The 11,882-nt window shown below is 38.1% G+C and overlaps 1 protein-coding gene across 2 annotated transcripts; it reads left to right on the forward strand.

Moving 5' to 3' along the window:
* Window positions 1-945: 945 nt before the first annotated feature.
* Window positions 946-10,498, forward strand: rnf141 (ring finger protein 141). Of its 2 annotated transcripts, XM_029523836.1 has the most exons (6): window positions 946-1,106; window positions 3,943-4,140; window positions 5,092-5,200; window positions 7,144-7,325; window positions 7,964-8,071; window positions 8,162-10,498. In XM_029523836.1, exons 2-6 carry the CDS (start codon window positions 4,007-4,009, stop codon window positions 8,310-8,312), a joined length of 684 nt encoding a protein of 227 aa, XP_029379696.1. In that variant the 5' UTR covers window positions 946-1,106; window positions 3,943-4,006; the 3' UTR covers window positions 8,313-10,498. The 2 variants fall into 2 exon arrangements, with proteins under 2 accessions (XP_029379696.1, XP_029379697.1); XM_029523837.1 differs by lacking the exon at window positions 946-1,106 and having other exon boundaries at window positions 4,013-4,140; window positions 5,097-5,200.
* The last annotated feature ends 1,384 nt before the right edge of the window (window positions 10,499-11,882 follow it).

The raw sequence follows: 11,882 nt of genomic DNA on the forward strand, positions 1-11,882 counted from the left end.
TCTTCTGCAGTTTAAAAACAGCTGCATGGCGTCAATAAAAAGAACCACAAAACTATCGTATCTGAAAGGCTTTAATCATCTTTATGATAGCACTTGGTGTAGTATTGATAGATTTAATAAGCTCAACCAAACACAACAAAGCAGTGTTTGTAGACCTGACAAGTAATGAAAACGAAACCTGCAATTAAGATGTATTGAAGTTTAAAATAATGGAGCTGCGGTATTTCTGGTGTTTTTATTCTAATGATTAAGATTAACTGGCACTTAAATGAAAAACAAAAACATTTTGGATTCAGACTGAGACATCATTGAATGAATGGGGAATTGAATCAATTGTGTCATTTCAGTTAAACCATACTACTATTATTTTACATACATTTTCATTTATGATTAGTAAATATTATCTTTTTTGAATGCTAACATGCAGGAAAGGGTTCCACTGGAACGGCTCCACACGCCGCCGTCCGTCAACGCCCACCGGATCAGGCTGTAGCGCGCTCTGTTGCGGCTCCGCGGGACAGCGGGTGTCGCGAGGACTCACGAGATCTCGCGAATTCACACGTGATCGTGCGATATAGCCGGTTGTAGTTTCTATAAATCGAACCACAAAAACCATTTAAAAGTTTATTGTGTCCATCCAGGGGAAATTTATTGGACCAAATTAGAAATTTACCATCCACTCCAATTACTCCTGATGTGGTTTTCCACCACGCATCCTTTTTCAGGGTGTCTTTATAAAGAGGATATGATGGGTCAGATTATTCCATGATTTGGACTTCCACAATGAACATGTACAAATATTTTTTTAGCATAAATCAGAGAAATTGTGTTGACTTCAATTTACTGTCCAATGAGAAGCACTCTGCAAACATTTACATTTTACGCTTCCAAAATAACCTCCATAAACAGTTATGTGACGTAATCTGCAACGTCATCAAACAGCGATCGCGAAGTGTCAACCAAAACAGCTTCGGACCGTTAATGGAGAACTTTTACCTCTGACACTTTGTGAAAAAGCTTGTTTTTCTGTCCTCACGCCACAGAACAACCTATATCTTACTTATGTTCAGTGGGACATCGTCGTCCGCCCTAAGGATCGTTGACAGGTGAGTTACGTGCTAACTGAAGCTGCTCCTGGTTAGCAAACTGGCGCTGTTACAATTGCAGAGGAGTCGACTTGGGGTTAATGGCAGGCTGAAATTGTGACATCAATGTTTTTAAATAGCCCATTAAAGCCTTATTTATGCTGTTATCGAATGCAGGGACTGCTAAGCGTCGCAGCGATAGCTTACTGGTCAGTTCGACGCTGTTTTGTTATGCTAATAATTAAGCTAACTGTTCAGCTGCAGTTCCAGCGAGTTTCGGGAACTGCCTACTTCATGGGATTTTCACAGGAGTCTCCAGACTTTAGCCAGAATGGCGCACAAAATAAAAGCCATCTAGTCAGCTGAAACTTTGATGATTACAGACATCAGAAGAAAATGACTCGAATGTTTGGGGCAGAAAAGCTAATCACATAACTATCCCAAGATCAGCGCTGAGCATGGCGAGCACAACAAACTAAGCCAAACTCATCGACTCAGGACGGAGCTGACCTAGTCTGATAAACCTTTCTGTTCATCCATGGCCTTGTGTCAATAGTTTCGGTAGTTGGTGTCGTCGTCGTCGTCGTCTTCTTCTTCTACTTTGTGCTTAAATGCTCAAGCCTCCCAAAGAACTGTTACTGATCACCTGCTTCCCCTTGTAGTTCTGGGTCCTTTCAGCAGGACAATGCTCCATGCAAAAGCCACCTCAAGAAGGGATCCTGAACACGATAGTGAATTCGGTGAAGTTCAAACACTTATAATCTGGTAGAGTAGGACAGTGGTAGCATGAGACAGAATCTCAAAGAAATTGATTGAACATTAAATTTGTAGCACAACTCAAAGCACTGCGGCTGTTAGAGAGATAACGGAGGATGTGCCCTATATCATTACAATACTACTTATTAAGGTGGGAGTATTTTTAGGACAGGACACAGAAGTTAACTTCAGACTAAATCACAACTGGTGTTGGTATGTGGAGATCCCTGTCTACACACTTTTGACCAAGGAATCTCAGTGACACATATTTTTGTGAAATGCTGTGTAGACACGGTTCAGGGATGGCTCTTTTCTGCTTTAAGGACAAAGTTGTGTCCACAGATGGATTATTTTCCCAATTTGGTGTGAGTGAACTAGACTGATTTGCAGAGAACCTTAGTTGCAGCCCCATCCAGCACCTTTCGAAAAACTGGAACACTGACTGTGACCAGGCCTCATTGTTTCCATTAGTAGTGGATCTCATACAAAAAAAATACAACAAAAAAACAACAAAAAAAAACCTGCACCCAGGTGAAAGAATCTGAAGACTGAAGATTGCCCAATATTTGGGAATGAAATGTTTAAATGCCGTATCTGGTTGAATTCAGTGTTTTGTTTGTCATCTTACACTTGGCAGTGCAGTGTATTATCACAAGATTAGAGTTTTTTCCTCCATATCATTGTTACAGTTAAAACCCCTGAAATTATATTTTTATTTGTAAATGTTCAGTATAATGAGGGAGAGAATTTTTAAATGTATTTAATCAAAGTCAAAATTTTACATACACTAAGTTGATTGTGACTCCAAGCATTTGGAGAATTGAGATGAAGATGAAGATGATGTTCAAGCATTAGAAGCTTCTGATAGGCTAATGGACATCAGATAAGTTAATTGGAGGCTCACCTGTGGATGTATTTTAAAGCATGCCTTCAAACACAAGAGCCCCCTTGCATGACATCATAGGAAAATCAAAGGAAATCAACCAAGAATTGTGGGCTTTCACAAGTCTGGTTTGTCCTGAGTACAATTTCCAGATATTGAAAGTTCCTACATTAATCTGTTCAAACACTAAGTATTACTACCATGGGAGCACAAAGTCATCCTACTGCTCACAAAGGGGACAGCTTCTGTGTGAAATGTGCAAATGAACCCCAGGAAAACAGTGAAAGACTTTGTGAAGATGCTGGCTGAAGCTGGTAACAGAGTATCATTATCCACAGTAAAATGAGTTCTCTACTGACATGAGCTGAAAGGCTACTCAGCGAGGAGAAAGCTGCAGCTCCAAATCCACCTTAAAAAAGCCAGATTACAGTTTGTACCTGCATATTTGGACAAAGATCTTCATTTTGGAGACACATTCTGTGGTTTGATGAAGCAAAAAATTAACAATTTGGTCATAATAAATTGGTCATTATGTTTGTAGGAGAAAAAGGGAAGCCTCAGAACACCATCCCAACAGTGGAGCTGTAGGAAGACTGGTGCACTTCACAAAATAAACAGTGTCATGAGGACAAAAATGATGTGGATATATTGAAACAAGGTCTCAAGAGATCAGCTAAAAAGTTAAAGCTTGGGCATGGATGGTTCTTCTAACTGGACAATGACCCCAACAATACCTCTTCACTTGTCGCAAAGTGGCCTAAAGACACAAAGTGAAGGTATTGAAGTAGCCTCAGTCCAATAGAAAATGTGTAGATGTCACTGAAAAGGCATTGTGCAGGCGAGAAGGCCCACAAATTTAACTCAGCTCCACCACTTACATCAAGAGAAATGGCAGGATATTGTGAGACACTTGTGGAAGGATACCCAAAATGCTTGATCGTAGTTCAAAGTTTAAAAGGCAGCTCTACCAATTAATAACCAAGGGTATGTAAACTTCTAACTTTGATGAAAGTAATAATTTCTTTCTCTTATTATACTGACCTCTTGCAAATAAAAAAAATGGGGGGTTCTAACTGACCTAAAACAGAAAGACATTGAGAAAAGAGCATTTGTGTCTTTTTCTTAACTGTATGTAAACTTCTGGTTGCAAATATAAGTAGTTATCACAAACAGTCCAAACCAAAATTGAGCACTGACACCTGTTTATTTCACTGCCAGGCTCTGCTGAACTGAATGAGGTGCGGTCTTCTGCCAGTGCTGGTTTGTAAGCGCTGCTGCAAGGATGGGCCAGCAGATTGCAGGTCAGGCAGTGACCCGTCTGCCTGAGAAGCTGGTGAAACACGCCCAGCTGGTACGTGACAGCGGCTACCTCACCTATGAGGAGTTTCTTGCTCGTGTGGCTGAACTTAATGACGTGTAAGTCCCCATCTGTTAAAGAAACATACATACAGCTTTATTTGAGTAGATAAAGTTAGAAAAATGACTTTGCCTTAAATTTGGTTGAAAGACAGTGGAATAAACTGGGATACACAGATTTGTTTTGTCGCAAACCTGTTTTTTACCAAATGAAAGGAATGGATGCAAAGATATGACCTCGCCCACTTCATAGTGGATACCTGAGTACTTTGTGGATTTTTGCGGTTTGTTTAGTTTAGGCTACTTCAGTTGAGAAGTGAACAGCAGAGCTGCAGCCCTTCCATCATCCAGGATTTGGCCCATTTTATTCCCCAGGCCCATTAGGTTCTCTTTCTGCCAATTTAATTTTAGTTCACTCGCTCTGAGATAGTGACAGGGGTGCAGGGATAATGGTGAAAACAAAGCTAGTTTCTGTAATATGAAATGACTCTAAAAAAGATTCATCCTATCCATATTGACACCTCAGAAAGTTTCAGACTCCTTCACTTTTTGTGCACTTTATTGTACAACTGGCAGATGTGGAGTCTCCCAACAGCACAATGCTGCCACCACCCTGCTTCACTGTTGGACCACTGCATAACCACTGCAGCATAAAGTCTACCTTTTCCCTGATCTGTGTCTTCTCACATCATCACAGGGGTTTACAGAGTCCCTTTTCTGCTTTGTGATTATTATGAGTGATATAGTTTTTGCCTGACAGGCAGTGTGAATTGTGGAATACAACTGATGCTAAAGTTTTTATTTTAATGACTGTGACCTACTAAGTGTAGATTAATGTGCATCATGGCAGCTAAATCATTTTAAAATTAAACCCCACAACACAATAAAGTCAAGTAGTCTCAATACTTAATGCAACTCTGGATGCTCTACAGATCAGTCCTGGATTTCTCTGTGTACAAGATAAAGCACAGAAAAACTTCTGCGGTACTCTCTCTGCTGTGTTTCTTGCAGTACAGCCAAGCTTGCTGCTGGACAGCAGAAGCACTTGCTGTTTGAGGTGCAGCCCGGATCTGATGCTACAGCCTTGTGGAAGGTGGCTGTCAGGATTGTCTGTACGAAGGTGAGACCAAATACTCTTTTAAACACGCATCACGTGCTAAGCTAAGCATCTGTCTGCACCTTTTGCTTTAGTGACAGTAAAAAAGACAGGTACCGGCTTATTATTATTATTAAATTTGGGATGCACACAGTGAATATGCCTGTGTGTGCCTGTTTATAAAGTTAGACAAGACTTTTTGAGATGTCACTTTCAAGGCCGTGCCCCCCCCCCCAGCTCTTCACCAGGCTGTGCTGTGAAGGTGGAGAAAAGAATTTGCAGAAGTGGCGACCCGTCACTCTTAAATGAATGTAGAGGAAACACTGAAAGTTTAAAAATGCATCCTTATTAGATAGAGAAATAATAAAAAAAAAAAAAGGCAATTCGGTCAATTGTGAAAAGTAATTTGGATTGACATACAAACAACGCAGTGTTATAGGCCATATTTTGATTTGTTTTAAATTGTATAGATTTAAGGTTTGAACTCGTCCACCATCTCTCTGTGCAGCTTTTTTTCCTCTCTATCACTAAATGCATTGTATTTTATTGCATTTACATTCTCCTTTCTTCCGCATTGTATTCCATATTGTTGTTACTTGTCTGTGGGGTGATAGCTCGTTCTTTAAAAATGAGTCTGCAACTAGTGTAATATAGCACTATACCTGGATTTTTCCTGTAAATACGTGGATGAAATGGCTGCCAAAATCCATAACTCAGCCTTAATGTTATGTTATACCAATCACTGGTTTAAAGTGTGTGATGGAATTGCATTTAGGTCGTGCCCATACAGCTTTTGCTAATTTAATGGAAGTAAAAAGGTAAATGTGCTGGGTGCATGGTTCACAGCAATCACAGTGCCATCTATCATGCTTTAGAAGCCAGGTGTATTTGAGGTGCCCTGACACCCAAGTGGTTAGGGTGCATACCCATGTGGACTGCAAGCTCAGAGTAGGTCCCAGATTTAATTTCCAAACGTGCCTGAACTTGGAACAGTTCATTCTGATGTATAGTTTAGGTGATGAATTGGAAACTTTGGCACATTCTGTGTGTAACATGCAGAGTCTATCTCCATTTTGTGCCTGAGGACATTGACATGCTGCTGTTTTGATAGTAATGTCAAAATTACTGTCAAGTACTGCACCTCAGACAAACCAGGTTTTGGTGGGTGTTGCGTTTTGAGTTTGTGCAACACTTCATGTTGACAGCATTACTATCTTGATTACAAATAACATCACAAAACTATAACCAAAGCGGTACGAGACGTCATTAATCTGTTTTAGACTTAATGTGAAGAATAAAGTTCCTTCTTTCTTTTTTCCTGGGCAGTAATTTGAACCTCAGTTTAACTTCATCCATGGACTGTGGTTTTATTATTTGTTTTTAAAAGTTGTGTATACCCACAATTCAAAATTGCGAACATATCCTTTTCAAGATTCATTGAACTTGACAAATTAGATGTCAGTCAATAGTTAAAAATAGGAAAAAAAAAATCACAAGCTCGTTAAACTCACTCACACACTTCTCCTCTACTTCTTATCCGATTCTGGGTCACGCAGTGCTGGAGCCAATTCCAGCTCACATTGGATGAGGGCAGCACGCCTTGGACAGTCATCCATCACAGGGCCAACATACAGAGACACTCAGAGACAAACAACCTGTCACACTCATCACTCACAGACAAGTTAGAGTCACCAGTTAACCCACACATGATGTCTTTAAACAGTGGGAGGAAACCGGAGTACCTGGAGGAAATTCTCACAGGAAGGCCCCAGACCGTGAACCAAACCTGCAACCTTCTTTGGTGTGCAACTGCGCTAACCACTATACTGCCTTGCTGCCCGCTCTATAAACATTCAAGCTCCAAATCTTTTTCGAGCAGTGTAGGATTAAGATTTGAAATTGTCAATTCATACGGTAGACTTCACCAGCTCCCTATGAGTCATGTTATCACCTCTGCCTCCTCCCAGATCAACAAGGAGAACGGTATAGTGGAAGCATCACGGATCATGAACTTGTACCAGTTCATCCAGCTTTACCGTGATATCACCAGTCAAGCTTCTGAGGTTCTTTCTGCAGAGGGTGCTATTGAGGGCCCATCTGCCCAGCTCCCCTCTACAGACTCCTGTCAGGCAAGCATGTGGATGGGCAGGTCAGTTCCCATGGCATGATCTTTATCAAGGTCTTTCAATTTTACATCAGTACGTTCCACCAAAGACTGTGGGCATACTTAAGACCTGTAGTGGAAGATGAGTGACCTCGCTAACCTGTACTTAGAGCTTTCGGCATTTGATTGGATTGCCAGAGACTGATTCTAATGCCTAATATGATCAGGATCATGGCGATAACAAAACCCCAATCTTTGCTGCCTGTTTTGATTTTAGCTCATGTTTTGTTGTTTTGTGGCCTAGTCACAGTCACAGGAGTTATTTTATTTTATTCTATTTTTAGTTTTGTTTTTTTTTTTGTATTGGTTGCAGATGACAAAACAGCAGGCCGAAGTGAAAATGTTCCTTAGTTGGCCTAAAGGCTTCTTAAATTATGCATACAGCAAAATTTCCCTGTAGAATAATTGGTTATTCCAGAAAAGATTACCATACATAGGAACTTTGGGCAGTTTGATATATCAGGGATCAATTCTTAGACATTTTCTCATATATTAAAATAAAATCCAGAAGTCTCCAGACAGTTATCCATCAAAAGTCAAAAGATATCCACTGTTATGAAAAGTGATTTCCTTCTTTGAAAATAATTAAAAATTCAACCCTTTCTGTCTGTTTTTCTTTGCAGAGTGAAGCAGCTGACTGACGAGGAGGAGTGCTGTATATGCATGGATGGGAAGGCTGACCTCATCCTGCCCTGTGCCCACAGCTTCTGTCAGAAATGCATTGATAAATGGTAAGATGTTACAAAATGCATGAATTTATAAATGATAAATTTTAGTTTTGTCACAGTAAAGTTTTGTTACAATTCTTCCTCTTTCTTCAGGAGTGGGCAGAGCCGAAACTGTCCAATATGTCGCCTGCAAGTGACTGCTGCCAATGAATCGTGGGTCATGTCTGATTTCCCTACAGAGGACGATATGGCCGGCTACATCCTCAACTTGGCTGATGAGGCCGGTCACCCACACAGGCCTTAACTTAACAAGTGAAATGAACCCAAAACAAGTAGACTCTGCAACACAAAATGCCACTTTCACTCCAATATTTATTTTTCTTCAAGCTAATTACACACAGGAAACCAGCATGGCTTCATATTCCTGATGTCCTGAGTGACATGTTGGAGCATGAAACTGCTAACACCTTATTTTAGGTGTCCCACAGTCAACAACTGTTTCTATGGAATATTTCCTAAAAAGCTGCCTGGTATTTGTCTGTAATTATCAGTATATAAGATAAGAAAGGAGCACCCAAGTTGCTAATTAATATTAGGGAAAACGAGAAAGTATTACTTCCTACATTTATTTAATACTTGTTAGTTATGTGTAACTGAAATTGACTTATAGCAGATTTGGCTATATATCTTTATATAAAAGGAAATCATGTTTTGGCTAAATAAAAAGTACATCATAAACTCAGCTCATTATTCTTTGAAACTCCTATAATAAAAATTCTTAGGTAAAAAATATTCCACACAGTGTAACTTTTCTTATATAGCTCTGCTCTTTAAAGACTGGATAAAAAATATCTATATAATTTTATCAGCTTAGTCTGTGAAAGTGTATTTTGTGCGTTTATTTTTTTATTTTTATTATTGTATCAGTTTGAAACACAAAACTAAGGAATTAACTATAATCCAATAACTACCACTAATACTTTCTCTTTTTCAAATGTAATTAGTACCGTTTGGTGTTAAATCTCCCATTGAAAATAGCTCTAATTACAGCTAAATGCCAACTCATTATTAACAATTTAATGGGAATGCTTCCAGGAAAAGAGCTGTAAAATATAGGATCTGTAACATAATGTGTGACCATAAACACCTTGTGTCTTTAAATCCTGAGAAAGCTCTTACCCATGTGTTTTAGACGTGGTTCTTTATGAGAACTATGTGTGATACTATGTTGTCTGAAGTGAAAATTCTGTGTTTGTCATTAACTCCAATGAATTTGAAAATTTCATTTAACACCCAGAATAACTAGAAGCACAGCAACTACACTACAGTCACAGATGATGCATTCAACACAGCAGCAAAAGGTAAACCGGAGCCCTTACAAGATGAATCCTGATCCAAGTTGACATTGAATGGAACAGAAGAGGTGAACTGAAGTCAGCTCTTATGCAGAAAGATGAGTGGTAGATATGACCACCTATATAATCACATTAAGCTTCAAACATTTTGGACAACTCGTATTTAAGCCAAGAACCAGCTTTGCACACAACCACCCTTCAAACTTTAAACAGAAATTTTGAAAGGACATGGATGCTCATTAGTTGGCTTTACGTGTTAGTAGGGGAGCTGTGAGTGCTTTGCACCGCTGTTTCCAGTCTTAATGTTAAGCTAAGCTAACTGGCTTGTCTGTACCCCTCTGTACAGCAGATTCAAGAGTAGTGTCAATTTTGCCATCTAACTCTTCAACAATGGGCAAATGGTCACATTAGCTACCTTTATGTGCATCTATGAGATACCTAACGCCATCCCCTTTATGCCAGAGTAACTGTGAAGTCAATTTCATTTTTCACATGTAAAGCTGTTCTGTAGTACATGTAATGGAATGTGAACATGTCGTAGACTGAACCTCTTATCCGCTTCAGACCTGGTGTAACTAATGAACAGGACTAAGTACAGTTGTGCAATTTAAGCCTTGGCTTGCTCTGGTGTCCTTGTTATTGAAAAATACCACTACTCACATTGTATGCTGTTCTCTTCTTTTAGCGTTTTGAAATTTTAGATTTCCATAATCTAATTTTACTAAGATGATTTTGATCTGACTGCTGTTCAAGTACTGTAGTTCACCTGCCCAAAACAGAAATTATTGCCTTTGCTTTGTCATGCCATTAATTTAAGATAACGCAATTGTCTTGTTATAACTGACCTTATGTATATGACCTTATGTCATATTTATAGTCTAACAGTTTTTTCTTTTTTTTTATGTCCTGGTTTACAAAGCAAATAATTAAGGCAACACTTTAAGTTTAAATGGACCTGGTTGTGATTATAAGAACTGGTTCATCGCTGAAGAATTTGAGGAAATGTGAATATGTATTCATTTACACCAGTGAAAAAATTCTATTTTACTAAGATCAAATTCTTTATTTAAAGTTGTAAAGATATTTTTGCTTTTTGTTGTATGACATCCAGTTAGTAAATCAACTTTGCATTTGATCACATTGTGTCATAATTTATGAGACAACTCCAATAATTATACAACACTAATATAACATAAAATATACACAAATAAAGAGCTTTAATTTTAAACATTAGGTATTTACTACATACTTTTCTGCTTTCTGTTGAACTGAAAATTTTATTGGACTAAAAGCTAATTTGGTTGTCAAAGCTAATAAGTTGCACTTTGTTGCTTTTTGTTTTATTTGTTTATGCACAACTACAGAGGATTTTAGCTCTGATGAAAATTATGATCTTGCGCACCAATTCACCAGAATTTCCAGCTATGTGCATGAGCACATACTCCACTGAGACATTATTAAACATTTGTGATATGAGAAAATGTTCAGTTTTGTTTCCAGAACATTTATTTTTCATAATAGATTCCTTTAAATCATTTCAACCTGATATACACACTGTATGTAAATATGTTTGAAAATGCCCTTACCATGAAAATTGCTATGTAATATAACTTTGCAGCCTTAAGGTGGTAGCATTATCCAAAATTTATATTTGCATAAATTATTTTATTCATTTGCAAAACTGAATGAAAGGACATGTTGTTATACTGTATTATGCTCAATAAAGAGAGACTCACTTTTTGCACTTTGCACTTTGTGACTTTGTAATCTGGTTGGTTTTTAAGTTTGACACTGTTCATATCTTCACTTGAGTAAATCGGGCAGTAAGATACAAATGAAATATGTGGCATAAACCTAAATGCTGTCTTGTAATAATGATGTAACATTAAATGTTTTATTTCAATCATTATTTTCATTTCTTTCCTTCATATATTTTATCCCAGTGCTGTATAGTTACAAATTTGGAAACACTTGAATGTAACTGAAGTAAACAGAGAAGGGTAGTACACTAAGTTGGGTGGACAATGAAGAGCCATGCTTATTACAAATTGCATGGATATTTTTTTTATTTTTGAAGAATACAATTGGGTCACAGCTATTGTTGATTAATTGTCTGGACACCATTTTGATCTTACTTGATTTGCCCAGGCTGAAGTTATATTTTGACGAATCACACCAGTCTCACAGTGGCATCTTTATATCTGAATTCATCTCTCCTTTGTCCAGTTCATACTTAAAATATTCTTCTTTAATATTACGATGTTAATTTAACACCCTTCAGGATTTTTTTTTTTTAAGTTATATTGAAAAACGTTATCAATTCGATCAACAACAACTGACATACTGGCAATACAGAACAAGTTTGGCATATTAACTAAAATAATTAATTAATATGAGACAAATAGAGAACAAAGCTAGGTACATGAGTACAGAGTATAAATGTTAATAGTTAGTTATCATGATACAATAGCATATCTTTCACTTCCAATTTCATTGAAAGGTTGGTTTGTAGGGTGACA

This window comes from Echeneis naucrates, chromosome 16 (assembly GCF_900963305.1).
Source record: "Echeneis naucrates chromosome 16, fEcheNa1.1, whole genome shotgun sequence".
NCBI classification, from domain to species: domain Eukaryota; kingdom Metazoa; phylum Chordata; class Actinopteri; order Carangiformes; family Echeneidae; genus Echeneis; species Echeneis naucrates.

Excerpts from the sequence above, each read along its gene's own strand:
- rnf141 (XM_029523836.1), top strand. The coding sequence starts at position 4,007 with ATGGGCCAGCAGATTGCAGGTCAGGCAGTGACCCGTCTGCCTGAGAAG. Across the intron at positions 4,141-5,091 it reads GTGGCTGAACTTAATGACGT|TACAGCCAAGCTTGCTGCTG; the intron begins GTAAGTCCCCAT and ends TGTTTCTTGCAG. Across the intron at positions 5,201-7,143 it reads TCAGGATTGTCTGTACGAAG|ATCAACAAGGAGAACGGTAT; the intron begins GTGAGACCAAAT and ends GCCTCCTCCCAG.